General features: G+C 40.9%; 1 protein-coding gene across 1 annotated transcript; it reads right to left on the minus strand.

The window, feature by feature from the left end:
• Positions 1-6,565: 6,565 nt before the first annotated feature.
• Positions 6,566-19,705, minus strand: LOC104536559 (histone-lysine N-methyltransferase, H3 lysine-79 specific-like). The gene is made up of 7 exons (XM_010179212.1): positions 19,676-19,705; positions 18,853-18,896; positions 16,623-16,697; positions 14,385-14,448; positions 12,656-12,884; positions 9,279-9,373; positions 6,566-6,739 (listed from the first exon to the last, which is right to left on the minus strand). Exons 1-7 carry the CDS (start codon positions 19,703-19,705, stop codon positions 6,629-6,631), a joined length of 648 nt encoding a protein of 215 aa, XP_010177514.1. The 3' UTR covers positions 6,566-6,628.
• Positions 19,706-21,326: the final 1,621 nt, after the last annotated feature.

Genomic DNA, 21,326 nt, shown 5'->3' on the forward strand with positions numbered 1-21,326 from the left:
AAACAACAGGTTAGAATAACTGAATTTAGTCGGAATTATCTGTTCTGCCAAATGGCCAAGCTGAAATAAGACTTTAAAACAGAATTACTACCTGTACTTTCACAGCTGCTGGGGGGAATGCATGTTTTGATATCCCCACAATAGTAGAAACAGAGCAGATGCTGAAGACTGAATTCAGAGAGACCCAACCTAACAACACAATAGCAGGTGGTTTCAAAATCTAAGTCAGAATCTCAATGCAACATCAGAACAGTTCTTAAAAACACCGAGTTTGTCTCACCTCATATACTGAAACACTTTTCTGGGGCTCTGTATGCCCTGTTGTGAATGGAGACCATCTCTACTTTTAAGAGGTAATTTTGTCTCAAGGTCTAATCGCTCTTTTAGTAAATTGTTTCATGGTTGAGTAACAAAGACACAGGAGAAGAAAAACCCACATGCAAGGCAACTAGACTTATTTTGCTACAATTTTTGCAAGTCAGCTTCTATACTGCAGTCCTCCACACCACAGTTTCTAACGTCTACATGAGAACATACACTAACAGGAGAAAGAAAAGCATTTGGGAAATAGGAAAGCATAATTATTAAGCCATAGTCTAGCAAGAGCACAAAGAACCAGTGTAATGTGAAACTATTTTGGAATACTAAGCTTTATATAAAGGTCTTGAAATCTAACCTAAGTGGTTGTTATACTATATTTGGATCCAGTTACACTATACGTTTGTCTTGCCTATGTGGTTAGGAAGAGCACAGTTATAACCAAAATCTCCATGCTTTAACCCAATATAACACATATGGAGCCTGAATTATTTTCCCCCATCTACTTTTGCAAGATTCAGCTGTGTGACAATTGAAATGAACCACGGTGCTCTTTAAACCCATCTATTTTTGTATTTTAGCGCTACCCTAGCTCATACTTAGCCAATTGAGGCTAAGGGAATTGAGGGGAAAAATTCTCACCAGGAAAAATACTGCAGCACAGAAATAACCAGACGGTCAACTGCGGTTGGGAGAAAATTGGTTATATTTTCCCTTCTGGAACCAAACCAGTGATTCCTGGATCAGACCATTGGGTCTGCTACACTCAAAAAGGGGTACAAGAGCTACCTGATGACCAGTTTCTTCAACTGCCATACTTGGGGAGCAGTGATCAATAAATGATGGCCTAAAAGGAGGAAAGTAGGGTCTTCCCCACCAACTGACGCAGGAAATTCAACAAAATTCCAGTCAACTCCATGGCTTATACTAATTTTGAGAGTAAAATGAGAACTGCTAAGGGAACTCCAGCTAGCTCCTGGCCAAGGGAGCTAAACCAGTAGAAGAACATGGTCCATTATGGCCATGTAGGGAGAGGGCAGCCACCCATGCAAAGCAGCAGTGACAGCTATGGGGACACAGTCAATCTCTTCCGACCAATACCCCCACCCCCATCATGTTCCTCCTCTCTCTGTGAAACTTAATCTCCTTAGTGAATAATGAATGGAAGGGACCATCTGTAATGCAGATATTTTCATCTGATTAGACAATGCAGGAGCCGTGCTTTATCTAAAAGGATAATTAGCTCAGTGAAATCCGCTTCAGAGAGCTGCCAGCCTGCATTGTTTCTAAATTTAGAAACCAAACCAGGTTTTTATTCAGGTTTTTTTTCCAAGCAGATACATTTGCTCTACAGAGGCTGCAGAAATACGCTCAACTGTGGCTGTACCTGGAAGAAAACCAGCAGGTCACCGCCTGGGGGAAGCAACAAGAGGTACATTCGGGTGGGAGCGTTCATCACGTAGCAGAGCAACAGTTTATGAAGGTCAAGCCCCTCTGTGGCAGAGGAGGGCTCTGTTCTCACCCCAGCGCTGGGCTGGGAGTCTCTCTGGTAACGCTCTGTTTGAGCGGCTACACAAAGCCATAAATTCACACGCAGAATGGCTCATTCCAGCAGCCTCCGTGCAAACACTTGGCTCACAAAAACCAATCATTTCTGCCTGGAAAAGTACACATGGTTATTTTTAGGTTCCTGTTCTCTTCAAAAATAACTGGAGGCACAAATCCAAACCTCCAAAATGTGGCATCATTTCAAAGCCACAGGGGACGTTTGGAGGGTTTTTCAAATACCAAAACATCAAGTTTCCCGCTGAAATAGAGCATTCAAAAATATCTAGGGCAAACAGATACCTTGCCTTTTCCTCAGCTGCAATGCCCTGTTAAGCAGTGGAAGTTTTTAAGCACAGGTTATGTCAGTTATCCCCACAAAATAATGCTACTTCTACACAAATCACTCTGCTTTTGTTCAGAATGGAGATTTCCAGGAAAACAAGCCCTAAACTCAGAGACAAGCCTGCAAGCCTATAGATGCCAGGCTTCCACTGATTTATGCCCAACAAAAGTCACCTCTAATCCCCAGGGCTGACCTTCACAGCATCTTCATTCAGAATTAGGAGCTACTGGGGTTTCCTCTGAGCAGACAGCACATGCGTCAGAGATGTCCATCTAGTCAAAATCTCAGCCTTCAGCAATGCTGACCTATGCGTTCCTGCGCTTATTTTGAAGAATTGTAGATGATTTCCACCTAAAAACAAGCTTTTATGGAACAGGGGAAGGTATTCAGTTATAACAACACTGAGTAATCAAAACCAGAACAAATCCCTGTCTTCAGCAGAAGTCCAAAGTGTGACTGCAGCTACCACCAGTTTTGTTTGCAGAGCCCTACTCTAAGCTATGATGGGAAGAGTACCTTCCCCTAGCAGAAGGGTACAACAGGTCGTAGGCACTGAGGACACACCAAAAACTTTCTTCAAGGGTAACCCGTGAATAACACTTAGGCACTTTTTGCTGCATGGCAACTGTGCCCCAGATACCTGGAGATGGCTCTGATTTTGAAGCCACATGAGGATATTTACAGTTAGAAACCATGAAAACCCATCTGTCTCTTAATTGCAATACCACTTTTTAATTTGATGAGTGCACATGTGCAGAAATTCCCCAAGAAAGACTCTCTAATTATCTAGGCCTAATGACCTTAGAAAAGCCTCCTGTTTCCTACAGACAACAGTTTTCTTAAAAAGAATGGGATGAGGGTAATCTTGGAAACTTCCAAGTTCCATGGGAAGAGAAACGAGAAGATAAAAGGAGTTGAAACCAAGTGAGATGTGTTGGAAGCAGGGCATGCTAGTCCAAAAAGATGAAGCAGCTGATGATGATGATGGAAAAAGCCCTAGAGGTATGATGCATTTCCTCCAAATGAAGAAAAAAGACTAGGAAAGAGTGTGATTATCCCTAACTGATCAGGAATTGGACATCAGGGAAGCTGAGTAGCAACAGAAACTAAACGACCATAACACAGGGATGTAAATATTTACAGCAAGTTGAGACATCAGTTGAATATAAAAACTAAGAAATATTCTTATCAGAAAGAGTTTCATTTGTTTTTTTTATTTCCCAATTAGAATAATGAGATTGAACAACCCATCATGTAAAATGAAACTCAGTTCATTTAACAGGATTATGAGATACAATTACCTACAATAGCTGGAGATCAGGAGACCTACAAGCCAACATATGATAAGCAACCTTTCTCCCACTCCTCTCATGCCCCAGATGGATCTTTTCCCACTCCAAAGCTGCAGGATGACCCACTACAAGCAGCTGTAGCTCTGCAGAAGCATTAGACATCCAACATGCCTCAGTACACATTGCCATTAGCTACTGGAGAAGTTTAACATGCAATTATCATCTGAAAGTGATTACTCAACAATGTTTTGTTTTACTGAAAAGATCTGCATACACGTGACTGCATATTCTGTATGGAAACATTCCTCAAAAGAGACTTTCTTCTACAACTGTGGACAAAATAGAATGGAAATACAGCTGGACAATCAGGGTTCATTTTAAATATTGACACTGGACCTTGCTTTTCAGAATTCACGTGTCCAAGCTCAGAATTGGCCAAGCAGTAACAAGAATATTTTGGTGGAGAAGCCGAGGAAGTGAATCTACTGGTCACAGATTGGGTAAGGGCAATCAACTGTTGCTGCACCAAAACGGTGTTAGCTAAAAGACAGGGCTTAAGACAAGTAGCAGATCACTCTACAGAGAGAAATAAAAAAATCCATTTGTATTGGAAACATAAAATGGTATTAGGCTCTTGGTTATTAAAAAAGAAAAAAACAACCCTGGAAAAAAATCCCACCCTGCAGGCCCAGCTCCAGGATTCACTGCTGCCGTACATACCACAGTTTTTACTTATACAGCAAGGCAACTGTTACGTGCGTGAAGTCAACACCATCATCCACGTTATTCAGACAAAGCCGCAGGTGGGATCTGAGACTTCTTCCCACTGAACTTCTGCCAAGCTTCCCTCCTCCAATACTTTACTCTTCTCAAAATACTTATTTTTTTTTATATGACTGCCTAAAACATTAAAGTGGAAATCACAAGTTAAGGTTCACTGATCACAGACTATTTCAATCTATGCTAATTTGTCTCCAGCATTTGGAATTTTGGGACCCCGCTAGGCATTTTGCAGGGACAAAGTTGTTTTCCAGAAAGATAAAGATCCCAGGCTTTTCATCCTGAGCCTTCCAGTGTCTTTCAGCAGCATTACCAGACAAGTTTGCTCTCTACTTAACAATAGTCACCTACAGAAGATGCTGTCTAAGGAGTTACTTAAGAAAGCATACTGTTTGGCAAGAAAACCCAAACATAAGTCTAGGATGCTTAATAAAGCAACAAAAGCTAAATAAAATCTCCCCTATGTGTCTACATGTAAAAAGACCAAAATCTGCCTTTAAGCATCACAACAAGGTGATAGGAAACCAACTTTCCTTAAGACAAGAGGTCCTGCAAGTGTTCAACTCTTCCCAGAAAAGCAGACTGCATACTTGAGAAAGAGAAATTTTGCTCCAAACACTTTTCAGAAAACAGAGTTATAAAAGCCAAAGAACCTAACAAAAAATAAGGAACTGTGTTTCAATATAGTACCAGACTCTGTCACTTGGAATGCACAATATGGAAATGCTCACTGCCTACGGCAATCAATATGCTTTCAATATTTTAGTCCAAGTTACTGCCCTATTCTTTAAATTACACAGCTCATAAGCAGAGTATCTTCAGCAACAATTCCTTTCATGTAATGCCAGCTGGGTGACACAATGGAAAAATGCCATATGGCCACTTCACGCAAAGTGAAGCATTCACAGTGCTTCCACAGCAGGAAAGAGTTAGCAGCCTGGTATCAATCGTGCTACAAACCAGTCCCACAGCAGGCCCAGCATCCCTCAAAGAAAATCATGCCATGCCATAAAGACATTTTGGGAAGAAAGTGCACAGAGGCAGGTGGTACTGTCACCTCCTCCAGCCTGCTGCCCCACAGGAGAGCTGTAGCATCCGTCAGTACAAGATAAGTCCTCTCAAGAGCACCTGAGATCCCAGCAGTCACAGAAAATTGGGATAGAAAGGCTGGTCATCAACAACCTCCCATTTGATACCATGCTGCTGCAACGCCAAAAGCCATGTGGTTCAAACCATTCCAGTGCAGTAATGGCTCTGTGCAAAGGGAAAATGAACAAGTAGTTCCCCAAATGCTTGCACATCAGCTGTGGTAGACATTGTTGGCTGCAGCTTTGGAGCAGGAAAGAGGGACCCAACTTCTCTGAGCAGTTAGGGAACAACCCTGATCCACCCAGCCTCTTCCCTGGCCACAGGGAAGTGGTAGGAGAAGCATAATTACAGATGTTTTCAAAACTCCTGGTGGGTTCCTATTGTGCTATGATTACACACATTTCCTCACTGTGAAAAAAGTGATTAACTAGTGAGCAGATTTTCTTAATGAAATATGAGAAGGAAGAGAAAAGGAAAAGGGGAAGGAATGACACAAGGCAGTGTATGACACTGTGCATGCTTCACACTATCAGTACAGAGTGGAAAACACATCCATAATGATTAAGTAACACTGGAGGAAGGGGAAAGCTGTTTCAACTGTGTCCCCAGTCCCAAGTCGAGAGGTGCCCTGTGACGACCCATTTACTCCTCCAGCTCTCCGCACCCAGAGCATCCAATTCCAAACCTTCCCAACCACCCACCATCCCTCCTGAGCCCACAGCCCACTCCTTACCTACAACCACTTCCCATCTATCCTGTTAATGGCTCCTGGAAGTTTCTGCTCTAATTTCACAGTGCTGGCATTCATCCAGAACTTCAACCCAATCCTCCCCAATGCTCAAAACCCTGCCACCCCGCCATCCCCTCCACCACCTTCACCTGCCTGCAGCACAAACGCTTCAGCTTTTGTTTCTAGCAGGAGATTTTGGAAACCCAAGGAGAAGCTGCCATTTTCAGTAGTCTACTGAGCAAAACCCTCATACCACGGGGCAGGGAGGGGTATAATTTAATACAAAGAGAAGACATGTGGCAGCCCCAGTTAAAATGACATTTTAAAAGAATAAATCTTTCAGGCACTTCTGAAAAGACCTGAAATTGCTCCCAATAACACCATATCACATGTCAAGCAAGATAAAGAGAAGGGCCTGGGAGGATGTCCTGGAGAACAGCATCCTGGGGACCAAGATAAAAGCCAGGAAGCAGATATAACTCATACTGCTGCTCCACTGGTGAAAGGTGGAAGAGGACTTTGCAAATTCTATACATCGGCATGGATCACAAAGTTTTTCAGCTGAATTTCACTCACTGTGTATTCTGCATGTTTTTTCCCATACCATTTCATCCACTTTCTGAACTCTCTGTCCATCGTCTAGAGAGGGAGAAAAAACAAAACCACCTATTAGGACATCTCATGTTACCAGTTACAACACAGTAAAAGAAGGTGCAGCTCTGACAGTGTTCATTGACCCTCCCAAGACTTTTTGGTTGGTTGGTTTGGGTTGGGTTTTTTTTTTGCCATTAACACTCAAAGGATAGGCAGACAGATAATTACTGTAGTTTACTTGAAAAGAAAAAAAAAGAAAAAACCAAACCCTTTGCTTCCCCAGGGCCAAATCAAAGCTGGCATCTTCTTCTCTCCCCACTTTTCATCGAAGTTACAGGTTATAAGCAAGGCAATCTGAGCTGACGCTGCTCAGCACTAAAAATGGTGCGACCTTAAGTATCTACTGTAAGGGCACATAATCCCACAGTGAGTAGGAGGCACCGAAAGCAGCCCTGCCTAAGTCCGGACAGCAAAGGAATAGATGGGATAAAGCCAGGTCTGCTGGGGTCAATGAGAAAGCAGAAGGTGGCACAAAAAGCAGCAGCCAACTAAGGAGCATCACACTTGACAGAGCAACGAGGGATAATGCTTCAAACTACATCTAAACAGACTGAGGCCACTACTACCCAACCAGGTAGCTGGCATCGGTTTTCCACTGCTCAAATATAGGAGAAAAGAACCAAAAACCCTATATGTAACCAAAACCACCCATGTAGCTTGATGCCTTACAACCATCCATCTCCACATTTACAAAATCGTGTCCCCATCTACATAAATTGACAATATGCAGCACAGATCAATACTTGTGGCTGTGAGGGTCCAGCTACACCTGTACAACACATCTGAAAATAAAATTCAAGTGTCTTGGAAAACTGAAAAACCTCCTGAACTTTAGGACTTGCCTCCACAAATGAAGGGCCCAGATTTGGAGGTAGCAGAGAAAGGAGACAAGGAAGAAATAAGAGAGCAGGAATTCTTCTTCTTCTTTCAATTTTTATTCTTTTTTAAGACAACTTCACAAAAACAAACCCATAACACTCTTCCTCTTTAGCTGAAGCTTTTCAAAGTCATCTGCATTCATTATCATAGTAACCAGAGATGTGTTGCCACAGCCAATCTTAACTAGAAACTTAATCCAATCCCTTCCACAAATGTTTGTCAGAGACAGAGAGAAAACTGGTCCCTTCAGACAGCACAAGGCAGATTAGCTGTACACAGGCAGCTTCACACATTCTGACACTGCAGCAGCTGTTTAGTTGCTAAATCTGACAGGACATTGTCTGTAACCAGAAGAATAATGCAGTACATTTTGTTCATCCAGTAATTTCATGAAATACTGGTTTACTTCTGAAACTGAAGGTACCACATGAGTTAATACTGCCAAGACCCAATTTGTGGGTAATTTTTTGTTTGTTTGCTAACCATTTTCACTACAGCCTCAAGTTTGCACAACTACATGAAGGGGTATTGGTGAAAGAGAACTTAATTTCCCTTTACCATTGATCTTGAAGCTTACCACTAAACACAGATGGGAGCCCAGCTTTGCAAGTGCCTTCCCAGTGAAACCAGAACACACACAAGGGACTGCAAAGAGAGATCCAGTTGGAAATTTCCACTGGGTCATGGCAGGGGAAGCAAAATGGATTTTTAGATCCTTGTCTGTTCCTCTTCACCACTGTGTTTATGCATTTTTGCCCTCACCACTGAGAAGGAGGATCAAGGGGTTTAATTTTTTTCCCCTCTCTTCATAAGGTATAATTTTCTAGCCCATATAGGCTGAGTCAGCTTGTTTCAACAATATAGAGGGACAAGTTTCTGTTCAGTCTACTGAAAAAAGTAAACTTCTCATGGTCAGGCATGACTAACCTTTATTGTTTGCTTGTAGCTCATTTGCCTTCCAGGTTTGTCTTGGAACTGATTATCTTTGTGTGTCCCCATTGGCACAGAATTAGAAGAAGCGTAAAGAAAACTGCCTGCCTGACTAAACACCATGGTTTTCTTATAATAAGACTTCATTAAGGTGCCCACTAAGCAGTTATTAACCAGATACCCAACAGAGGCCTCATCAATTAGCTTACAATGGTTTAATAACTAATCTGAACTTCAGCTTTAGGACATCAAAAAGGGGCATTACTACTGTAGGCAGAAATGTAGCCTTTAAAACCTTTAAAAACTACTTTTTGGTGTATTAATTCCCAGGTTTGCTTAATGCTGTGGTCTCTGGAAAGGCCCAGTATTAGAGCCATTTCAGACACAGGATGATTTGCAGGGGTTTAGGTGAAGCTTACACTGCACTTCCTTTCAAATAGGCCCTATGCCATTCCTGTTACAAGAGCTTTGTATCTCCTGGTCCTGAAATCACTTCAGAAACATGCTAATGCTCCTTCTGTGCACTCCGCAAGCACTGCTGGTGAGTGACCTGACATACACTTCTTCCCCCAAGCATGCTCTGCTCCAGGTCTTACTGACCTGAGACGCAAAAGCAAGTAGGACGGTGACTCTGCTTTTATTCCCACACAGCACTTAACAGTAATCCTGAACCAAATAAGGCATTTACACCAAATCACTTCAAAAAAAACCTCACCTCAGCGTATTTGGCTGGAATATCAGCTTTCTCCACACCATAGTGATGTTTGCAGTTTGTGGCTGCAGCCACTTGAAGCACCACCTGACCCACACCTGCAGGGAAGAAAAAACAAACCTGAGAAACAGTTTCAAGTAGGAAACCACTGCAAGGGGATGTAAAACCTTTCAAAGCAAAGAGCAGGGGAAATGCAGTTAATCTGTGGGACTGCGCCCCAGTGTACAACTTCAATTCCCAGTTGTGCCGTGACACTTCCCACATGAGTCCTGTCTCTCTCTCAACTGAAAACCAGATTTGAGGCAAGGTGCATTACCAAAGTCCCATTTCGACAGGAAATATTAAGAATCTGGTTTCAGTAAAAAGAGTCTACATCCTAACTAGAAAGTAAGCAATGCAATTTCACTTTTCTTACAGAAAAGAATTTCTAGTATCGTAGTTCTGAGTTTTATATTTTTCAATACATCGAGCATTTCTTATGATAAGACCACAACATTTACAACAATGTTTGTACTGATAATTATTCAGTGCTACTCTCTTAAATATTACAGGCTCATTTTCACAAATTCAGACAGATTTCAGAATAACTACATTTTAAATTTTTTGTCCACAAATTTTATATGTATTCCATCAAGTCTACAGATTTTGCATTGTAATTCACTATTTAATTAAGTAAATGAACAAACAGCTATACAAACCCTACCACATACCAAAACAAATACTTGTTGGTCACATACCTATGCCATCAACTTAAAGACTCGCTAAAACATTTGTCATTGTGCTGCATTTCACAGTGAACACCAGTATAAATATTGCTGGGCTAATTCTGAAAACATGTAAATCTTACTTCTATATGAGCTACTGCAGAATATTACTTTAGAAAATACTTAAGGTTCAATACTCAACATTTCAGAAGCAACCACTATGTCGGGAAGACTAAGTCTTACTTAAAAATGCATGAGCTTCCTTTCACTCCAAATTCCACTTGCATCAGACGTTACCAGTGGTAATTAGCTGCCATTCCTACACCTTGCCTGAATGCATTCCCTCTCCCCACCCAAGCTCATGTTAAAAAGAAAAAACATTCGTTAAATTTCTCTCTGTATGAGCGACCCACATTTTACAACATTTTCCATTGCACATTTGATAAAGCAGTCACTTCAGATTTTCTTAAAACATCCAGCATTCATCAACAGTATTCTGATGCACCGCCGTTGTCTATGACTAACTCAAAATGCATTCTTGTCTCGCCAGTGCACTTAATCATTCTGCAGATGACCACATGGGAAACGAGTGAATCCGAGAGGATAGTCCATGTGCACAGAAAACATATTGCTGTTTTCCATGTCATTGGCTGCCGGCAGGAAGCGGCACTGGTAATTGAAGGGGTGGAACTCCTGCATTTAAACCATTACCACTCTAATGTTGTCTGGCACAATGAGAACTGCGGTGCCAACAGGGGGTTTTGTTGTTGGGGCTTTTTGGTTGGGATTTATCTTTTGTTGCGCCAATTCTCATTTTGCATACACAAGCATATTTTATACACAAGTAAATATGGATGTACGCATTTCTGGAAGGGGGAGAGCATGGACAATCGATGATTGATGAGGGAGAACTGTTTCACTGTTTCTTGTTTATGAAGAGCCAGAAGGACAATTAAAGGATGATCAAGAACACGCTGCATTGTCAGATATCACACAGTATAAGTAGTTAATCTTGTCTTTCTTTGGCTTTTCTTCTTACAAGAACTTTGTATTGTGATTTCAGTTTGCCTAATGATGATACATACCTCCATAAATCCCTCCTGCAGTGAGCCATATATTCCTGGCATCACACACAAAACTAACAGACAGTCCCGCACCCTGGTGGGGGTCTAGCCCTGCTGCTCAGCCGCTGCCACATGCATGCGGTTATTGGAATGGCTTTAAATTTACAGACAGAAATAATTTGCTGTGACAGTGTTTTTTTATTTACACTGCATTCAATAGCACATTGATTACAATTTACAAAAAAGTTTACTCCTTCAGTACAGACTTCACAGCTATGTTCTGGTTTTAATTGCTTCAGTACTCCAAACATTAAAAGCCAAAGACTTCTGAATCTAAACCATTCCTCTCATACGGCCTTTTTAGGCTGTGAATTTTTACACTGTTGGCCAATCTCCATGATTAAAGCAGGGAGAAGGTTAGCACTAAAAACTTGATTTGATTTCTGATTATACCAGGTAGAAGTATCTACCATTTGAGCTTGGTGCATAATCAGCAGCACTGCAGGACTTCAGATATTATCTTCTTTAACCTTCCTGGACAAACAATTGTGAGAAACTATGGCAATTTTTTTCTTCCAGATGGAAAATAGTTTGTCAGACTTGATGCCATTCTAAATGTCATCTGAACAGAAGTCATTCAAACAGGAAATTTCAGACGTAAGTTCTACTGAGAAAGGGGGTTAAAAAAAATTACTGAAGATCCCCAACTGGAGACATATTAAGATTTATGGGGAACGGCAGTCCTGCTGTATATAAATTTAAAATATATTTGATTTTTAACAACTGATCATATTTTTAAAAATTTTCCCCCAGTAGTCCTGTATTATACCAACAACAAAACCAAAACATACTTCATTTAAAACCCATCCAATAAAAGGGGAAATTCTTACTATTCCTTTCCTGTTCTCAACCAGATTTTAGCAACAAAAAGAACAACATCATCACCTTACTCAGTATATCTCTTCCACATGTGTTTGAGTCATATCTGGTTTATTTACCAACTAGAAACATCTATTTCTTTTTACAAATCTGTCCTGTTCACAAGATACAGTTGTGGGTTGTAAGCCAACAACTTGGGGGGGGGGTCTAAAGGCAGCTGAACAGTACCTCAGAGAGGAAAAAAACCTGTTTCATTTTCAGATTCCACACCAAGTGTTTCACGCTGGCACAGGAAAGGTCAAGAAATCACATTTTCAGATATGAAGGGCATAAATTGAATCCACTGAAAATAGATGAAGTCTTAGAAATGGAACTGCTATTGTTATCTTTCAAGTATCATTTTTAATATAGTTTCTACTTTGTAAGTGTGTACTCCAATAGCAGCAGAAACCAAGAGTTTCCTGTACCAAGAGTTTATTGCATTCGTAGGCCCACATTTCACTAACACCACAGGGAAGAACATCTGGGATGTCTGTTTGGTCTATTTAATCTTGTCATAAAAAGCAGGGGCATCATTGGGGATTATCTAGAAAAGGTGCTTACCCCTGTAACACAATCCTTAGTCCTGGTTTACTTTCCAAATAGGAATTTCGCTTTTTTTTATTTTAAAGAAATAAAAAAACAACAAGCAGAAACACAAAAAAAAAACCAACTTAAGTTATTGGTTACTTACCACTGCCCAAGTCAACAAACAGATCATCTTCTGTCATCTTAATTTCATCTATCATTTGGGCCACTAAGTCAAAGGAAGTTTCTCCGTAGACCTCTGGGGAGAAGGGCTCATAGTTGTTGAGTTTCTCTGGATCAGTCACCGAGTGGTTGTACACTTGCTGCAGGATGTGCCGGAGCAGCCCATTGGAGGGTCGAGTGTTCAGTTTCATCGGTTGAGTGGTTCCCTTCCACTAAAGATAAAGAGCAAGAAGGAGATGAGCCCAACGTGAGGACAATAAAACGCCACCAGGACAAGGCTGCACTGGCATAACACAGAAATGAGAGAAATGCCCTCCCATCCCCTCACTCACAAGCTGCACTGCAGGTGCTCAGTAAAGATAAAAACAGTAAACAATACTAAAGAAACTATGCCACGCTGATGGCTCTGTTCTTTGTCTCACCTCAACAACTAACAGGTAACTTCAAATATGCCTGCTGGAAATAAAAGAAACATCAAAATCAGTAGGCAATGTAAAGCTTAGTACGGAACATATTTGGAGTAGGTATAAAAGTTTCTTAACTCATTTTTTATTTACTGATCCCCACTGAACTGATGCTGACTGTACTGTCAACATAAGCACAGTTTCCTTTTCAGGAACCATGGGACGGGAGGGATCGTGTGTACTCAAACAGGGAGGGGCAAGAAAGAGATGGAAATCGAGCTTCCTTTTTCTTCAGAAAAAAACCTTGTCCTAAACATAAAAGTTGTTAAGTTCTAAAAATGTTTACCTCTCCCTTTGATAAGGAAAAACAAACAAAAAAGGACAACTTCAGATCCCTCCTAAACATTATTCAGATGGCAAGAAGAAAATTAAACCAATCGGGTTTGCTATTTCAGAGAGCAACTGCAAATGCTGAACAGCTTCTTCATATTTTTAGCTGTTTACCAACATACAAAAGAAGACAGTGAAGGAGAAAGTGAAGGAAAGCCTGGCAAAACAGTCTTGCTGTGATAATACTGCACACTTCAAATAATTCCCACCAAAAAAATTCTAGAAAAAAATTCACCTATATTCTCAAAATTAAACAGAATAGTAACATTAATTCATTGTTCATGTTTTGGTTCCTCCAATTCAACCTTTTATAGGCATAAGAAAACCAAAGAGCTTGTTAAATTGCTCTGAAGAGAGATTACATTCCTGTCTTGCCAGGGTGATCCCCAGAACGGAGCAGCTGACCCGAGTGGCAAGCAAGGAAATTCCTAAGCCACGGATCACTTCCACAATACACAGGAGAGTTCATATGGATTATTTAAGTACCTATAAGCCACAGATTTCCCCTTGTAAAAGTAAACCTACATCTACACACTAAATGCCAAGAAGCCTTTTCTTTCCCCTAAAGATAACTTGGCTATTTTAAAGTGCAAAAACAACAGTGCCAGGAGTGCACACTAACGAGTAAGAGGTTACAAACCTGCAGTTTAGGGGGAAAAAAATGCCTTTTTTTTTTCTTTTCTACCCATAAGAATGTCCCTCCAGTACTAACTCCTTGACTGCCCAGGTATGATCAAGAAAATAAGGTTTAATATCAGACTTAACTCCCCAAAAGAACAGAAGTGCTGAATACTGGTGATGCAATTAGACTAACACATAATCCAGTGCTAAGTCAGTCACCGCTTTCTGGCTGTTATTATATGTGAATTCAAACCAGCTACATAAACACGACGGCGCACAGCAAAGGTAAATACGTACCAACTGATGAATGCTATCAATGGCTCGGTTGTACTTGTCACAAAGCCTCTGCATGCTTTCGAAGCTACATGGGGAGAAAGAACTCAGGGTCAATTAAAAGCAGAGAGCTCTAAAAGGCAGGTTTGAAGGTACAACCTTGTGCTTTTTTGTCATCACACACACTGTGAGTAGGTGGCTGTCCAGGGTTTGTTTCTTGCAGAACATGTAGTTACATACACAGCTTTAGGATTTTATTGTGTAGAGTTTCCTTTAAAAAAATTCCTCAGCAGACCAGGAGTACATGACAAAAAATATTAGTTTCTTTAATTAACGGAAAAAGGACTGAACTCAATGTAGGATTTATTAGAAAGTTTTGTATTCTCACAGTCCATTACTTCCCTTCCATATACTCAGCTGCACAGAAACTTTAAGACATCTGTACATTTCCCTCCTTTGTTCCATCATCTCTCTATAATAATCAGTCCTGAAGCAAGCAGATACTTTTCTAGAAATTAACTCTGGGACTGAAAATGCAGACAGACCCAGGACACAATCTAAAATTTCACCCATCAGAAAAGCATTCTGATTGCTGCATGGGTGGTTGGGATTACAGTCAATTCAGACAGATGCCTTAATGACAGAAGCTGAGAGGATTAAATAAATTCATCTCAGGCCAGGGAAGAAAAGATATTACCAGGAACATCATCCGTTATGTAATCAGACCCACAGCACAGCAGCAAAAAAAACAATCCAAGGAGTCTCAGGAGTAAGATAATTAAATCACGGCCATCTCCACATCAGGAAAGGGATGAGGGGACCAGGGGACATCAGAAGGACGTGGCTTTTCAGTCTCTTGTGAATCTACACTGGCAGGGACCCCTCTCAGAGAGGTGCTGCTGCCTTCCACTGCAAGCTTTCAACTGCCCATGTTTATTTCCATGGTAAGACAAAGCAAGAGGCTGAAATGGGTTTTTGTCTGCACAGTGTGTGCGCTTCTATAATCTGCTGCTTTTCATTCACATCCATGTGTCAGTCTGCCTGCTACAAGTAGTTTTTCTGACAATTTTTTTTGAAAGGAAGTAAAAAGACTAAAACCACAACCAAAAATCACAGGTCTATGACTTCTCTGAAAAGCTGTAGAAAGGTAAGTGGGGTGTCACTTTTGGGAACAGATGGGTTTCTCTTTTATCCGTATTGCTGCCAACCACACAAGTTAAACATGCCCAGTGAGGATGACAGAACTATAAAAGTTAGAGCACTGCAGTTGCTGTGAGGAGTCCACAAATCCAAATTAACAGATTTGACCACAAGGGATGCTCAAACCTGATTTCTCCTTTTGAATTTTTCAGGAGGAAGAGAGGGACTAACAAAGACTTGCAATGAAACAATTAAAATCAAATTAAGAGAGAAGGAAGCAATACCTCAAGCAGATCATGATACAAGCATCCGGTGCTCAGGACAATAGCCAATGATTAACTAGAGCACTACAGTTTCATCTACAAACCTCATTCTATAAGTCTAATCATGCCATGGAATTGAACAAATTCAGTCCTTCCCATGAAAGCAGCTACGCAGGTTTTTGTAACCTGCAGCTTGATGGTCACTTCTTTTTCCAGTCTAAGCACAGCCAAGTCAATACACAGAACCTGAGGCCTCTCAGAATCTGCCTCTCCCAGCCTCAGGGTGAATACCACACACTATATATTCATTTCAAGGTGTTTGTGGAATATGTGTTCACATGTAACTACAAGCACCTCAAAATTACTTCTAACTGCCCAGAAGAGCAGTATGAACAGTTTGCTTTTTAATTTCGCCCCCCACCCAAACTGCATCCCCACTTGCACCGAATGGGGAAGGTTAACGTCCCTCAGTCACACAGCGCTGACAGAGCTCTGGCATGCCACTTTCTAAACAGGAATTCGTAGTTACTACAAAAGTAGAAACCTCAGTGCCATTCAGATTCCTAACACTGGACGCAGTCCAAGAGCGCAGATACTGATCATTGTTTTGGAGTGAGTAATTCCAACGTACACCAGAGCTCAACTTTCTGCTGCGTGGAGTTTCCAATTATGTCCTTAATCCAACAGCCTTTGCCAATATTGCTGTTACACATTTCCTACCAAAATAACTCTGCTGATTTTAAAGCCAGTTCTAAAAGAAAACTTCAATTTATAGTGCCTAAGAATAACCAGTTACAAACTGATTCACTATAAACCATGCTGGCCTGTACTCTTGGTAGGAAAAAAATATTCCTCTCACCTTTTTGTATCATAGTCAATTAAAACATAGTTTTCCATAGCAAGCTTGAGATCTGGGATTTCTTCACAGACCCACCTGGAACAAGAGAAGAAATAAAGAATAAAAATATCTCCAATTAAGTATAATAAGGCAGTCTGTTGCAATTCTAGACTGACATTGCTATATGTTAAGACAGAATACTGCAGCAGACCTGAAAGATCACAATACTGTTAGGAGTGAGGCAGACATCACAAAATGGTAATTGGAAAGCTGCAATAGTTCGCATTTGTATTGCATAATCAGTAAGGTGCCCATAGACAGTGGCAGTAGCATAAAGCTCTTGAAATAGCACAACTTCAAAACGAGGCGATAAATGTATTCAAGGCGTCTAAAAATACTCAAAGCCGTGGCTGATGCTAATCTAACATAAAATGTAATGCAGAAGTGCAGTATTTTGAAAGAATTCTGATACAGTAACAAGCTCTGACAAAGCTGAATGTGGAGAAGACATTTCCTACAGCATCCCAAAACAACGCCACCAACCATTCATTGCAAGGATAATGCTCCAAACTGCACTTACACCTTGAGTGACCCAACCCAAAACAGATTTTCAAAAGTTATTTTGATAGAAGATCCCTTTCACACGATAAGTTAACACTTGCAGCACATCCAACAACAGCATCTCACAGAGAAGATCCTCACTCTTGGAATGTAGGAAATTCCTTTCAAATACAAGGTAAAAGCCACATAAGCTTTGCACACACTTTCCTACAGAAGCGTGAAAATGGGAAAGCACTACCATCATCAGAAACGCTCAGAGCATGTCATAGGATCAATTCCAATAGGAATAGCAGAGTTTTTTCTTCATATACATTGATGCACGCTTCACTTAAAATGGTAGGAAAAAAAATTACTGGAGATCCAACAGTTCTGGTTCCTTCTGGCTGATTTACCCTTATCAAATAAATATACAGGCAAGTGAAAAGCAGAACTTCTACATCCATGGCTGACTCCTTCTGACTACTATCTCCCACCTCCCTAAAAATGTTAGGGCTCTGATCTCTGCAAATTTTTTGCTCTTAGATTAGGGAAATGGGCAGTCAACAGCTGTTTAGCACTGGCTTGAAGAGATAAATACTTCTTTGCATTCTTTTACCTACCACTTTCACAACCACATTGCGGTTGCTTTGCACAAGACAGGCAAAGGCAGCACAAAAGCCTTCTAACACGCTGCATTCACTGCAATCACGCTTAAAATGCAGTTGTGAAACATTACTTTGGCCCAACTGCTTTCTAGCCCAGTTTTCCCCTTGCCTTGAGCTAGCACAGCACAGGAAGCTCTAGCACCAATGACTCTGGCCATCACTTTCAGCACCATGTCTGTTTAAATCCCTTCGGAAAGGGTCTTCTCAGTAATCACACTGGAAAATGATGCCACAAGTTCCCAAGGCGCAGAATCAGTACAAGTGAACTGGAAGTAGCAGTAGCAGTGCATATCATGCCAAGGTTTGGTAGTTAGAAAAAGGAATTTATTGAGGAGAAAAACTCTCAGCTCTGGCCTCATAACACATTCTCCCCCATCAAGGACCACAGATAGATGCGGATTTCACATCTGTAAGTGATATTGTCAACACTACCAGGTAAGCTCTTGACCCTCACACTCATGCTGGGAGCAAACAAGGCTCATCACTACCTTTTCCTAGGCCATACATGACTGACTGAATTTCAAGCTCAGGTGGCTATGCAGACAAAACACTGTCCTTTGTACCTCACCTGTATCTGCACCGTCCAACCATTAAAACCTGCAGAAGATACAGCCTCTGTCAAGAGGAAGCCTGCATGGTAAGGATCTGAAACGCTTCATGAGAACAGCTTTTAAACAGTCTAATGTGGATACCACACTTACATCCCTCAGGTGTTTGAGGAGTTTGGGTTAGTGTTTAATAAAAGTTGCTCTACAGCTGAAATAACAGCGAGCTATGTCATAACCACTGCCTGCATTGGGAAATGTTCAGATTTCGTATGTGTCTTTCACCTTTATCCTATGCTAATAAGGGCATTCTTCCCACACCACACAAATGCAGGGAGATCTGTCTTGCAACTATATCAATTCAGCTTAGAAAATAATTTAGAGCTGCTCAGTTAAATGATAACTGCTGCCCTCCTTTAGCTCCTGTCTCAAAACATCCATTCACCGAGATGCGGTAAGGCGCAGGAAAGGGTCGTAGCCACGTCAGCGTTGAACACTTACCGAATTGTCTCAATAATTTCATGAGCAGCATCATGGTGTTTGTCCTGAAATAAAAAGAAAATACGTTTTCAGAGAGACATCAGGTGTAGCCTTTTTCAGAAGATTACAGGAATCACAATCTTTTTAAGAATACAGATGGCAAGCATACTAGGAAAGGAGGCTTTGATTGCCACCCAGGCCATTAAACCCATCAAAATGAGCCCTCTAAGAAAAAATAAAGCTTAAGGAAATACATTTTTCAGGTTTCTATGGAGGAGCAGAAGATTTATATGAAGGAACTGTCATTCAACTTATTTTTTTGTCGTTTTCTGAAATCAGGAATTGTGTAGCTGATACCCTTGAGGATTATTGGTATGCAGTAGGTACTTGACTGCAAGTTTCACAATGAACAGCTGATTTCATTGCCCCAGCATCTGGTGCATGCTCACATCTCCATATGGGCAGTAAGATTCTAGCACAGTAAATGGCTTTCTAAAATAAAGCATCAAAAACAGTAGGAGTGGATATCGGTGTAGGAAAAAAAACACACCTCACAGCACACAAAAACAGAAGGAGGCCTGAACATGCAGACCTTTTCATGAACTGGAAAACAAAAAGCACGTACACAAAATGTATTAAAACTTGTGCATTACAAGTATACACTAGGCTGTGAGGCACAGATTTTTTTTTTTTAGTTTAATTTGGGAGTTTACTCACAAGCAACTAAAGCACAAGTGAGTTTAGCAAACCATTCCAAATTCAGTGCCAATAAAGCCCTGGAGCTGCACGCATATGCGCCATGCTAGGGGAAAAAAAAAACACCAAACTATTTTAGGAAAGTTACAGGAATTCCTCTAAGTATTGCAGTATCCATCTCGCGAAGCCTTACTCACCAGAGTCTATCTGCACAAAGTTAAGGTTATATTTAGACGCTTATTTCTGAATGTGGCTTTGACCTTTTAATTAGGAGTCCAGAAGCTAAGGACCTTCTGTAGAGTGAGAAGTGTAAAGGCTCACTCTCTCTCTCAAATAATTTCCCTTGTTTTCTGTTGCAGAAATGTCATTTCTACAGAGTTACCAGTGGGAAATGCTACAGCAAAGGGTAAGGACAACCCACAGAGAGCAGAGGCTGGGGTAGGGGATGGATTAAGAGAAACACCAATGGACAGATGACAGAAAACAGCTGGGAATATTTATTTAAGACATGGAAGGACATGATGCAAGTCAAATAAAAGCCTTTTCCATCAGCATCACAGCTTTCAGATCTGATTGAGGAAATGGGTTTCCCCTTCTATAAGCAGTTTATATACTCAAGATCAACCAGTCTTGTAGAAGTTCTCACTCCAAGAAACCTCTACACAGCCCTTTGGACACCTGGATAAAATCTCATGACCGAGAGGGACGAAGGCAGGCAAACATTTCTGAAGTCCATTAACAGTAAAGGTATGAAGAAACTCTTCCCATTTTACTAGGAAAAGCTTTTGTTTTCAGAACACAAAAAGTCAACCCTGTATCTAGGAGCCACACAAGCGACTAACCAAAGAAAACCAAAAAATTCCAGTTACAACATGAAAAAGGAGAAATGGCCAACACGAAAGTAGTCAGGACATCTGGGATTGTATCCACAGTGGTCCAGAAGCTGAGCATTACCTTGGTCACAGTTCATAACAACACACCAGTGCTGCACAAACACCTCGATCATCACAAGCCATGCACAACAGTGCTGGGGTTGTGCTTCTTCCAGCGTTCGCCCAGGGCTGGGACACCCCAAATGCAATGGAAACCAATAAACACCCTATTTCCATTCAGAAATGTCAGATAAGTAACTCTATTGATAAATCTTGGCCTAGAAAACATGGAAGCGATTGAACTAAAATCTGCTCCTGACACTCAGTACACCCATACAAGAAGAAAAAGCATACTCCTAGGAGGAGGACTCTTCTTTCTTTTCCTTTCTTATCTACAAAGTATAAAAATAACCCAAGACAGTCAGCTCATCCATAAACATCCCCTGTAAATTTTCACCTTTCGCTACATGTAGAATTATCACAGTAGAAAGCCCTTGGGCTGATCTAGCTCTTCCAGTAAACTGTGTTCCTGTATAGTAAGAATATGCTTTATCAACATAAGCACATTATACCGGAAAAGTGAATTCATGGTTATTCTGGCATAACCGTTTTCTCTGAAGAAGTTATATTCTTCATTGATGGTTTGGGACAGTTTCAGTGCTAGTAGAACACCAAGAGAAACCCCTTGTCCTACAGGGCTTCGTGAAAATGCCCCTATAAATGATGAAAATTGCTTAGTTAACAGATTCCTTTGTCTTGGGTTAAAAATTGAAAAATGTTTTTAAAAAATAACCAAAACAAAACACAATGCACATGTACAACTGCAGATCATCCAATTTAAGCAAGTGGTTTTACTGACACAACCTCAAGTGGAAACTCCAGCCAAAAGGGGCCTTTCGGAGCTTAGTTTGTGCCATTATTTAGGAA

Source organism: Mesitornis unicolor, unplaced genomic scaffold (assembly GCF_000695765.1).
Source record: "Mesitornis unicolor isolate BGI_N332 unplaced genomic scaffold, ASM69576v1 scaffold28462, whole genome shotgun sequence".
Taxonomy (NCBI): Eukaryota; Metazoa; Chordata; class Aves; order Mesitornithiformes; family Mesitornithidae; genus Mesitornis; species Mesitornis unicolor.

What these genes read in the sequence shown, in the direction of transcription:
- LOC104536559 (XM_010179212.1), bottom strand. Translation starts at nt 19,705, where the DNA reads ATGGATACTGCAATACTTAGAGGAATTCCT. An exon ending in TTGATAGCATTCATCAGTTG is followed by an intron (nt 12,885 to 14,384) that starts GTACGTATTTAC and finishes CTTTATCTTTAG; the next exon opens with TGGAAGGGAACCACTCAACC. An exon ending in TTCCAGCCAAATACGCTGAG is followed by an intron (nt 6,740 to 9,278) that starts GTGAGGTTTTTT and finishes CTCCCTCTCTAG; the next exon opens with ACGATGGACAGAGAGTTCAG.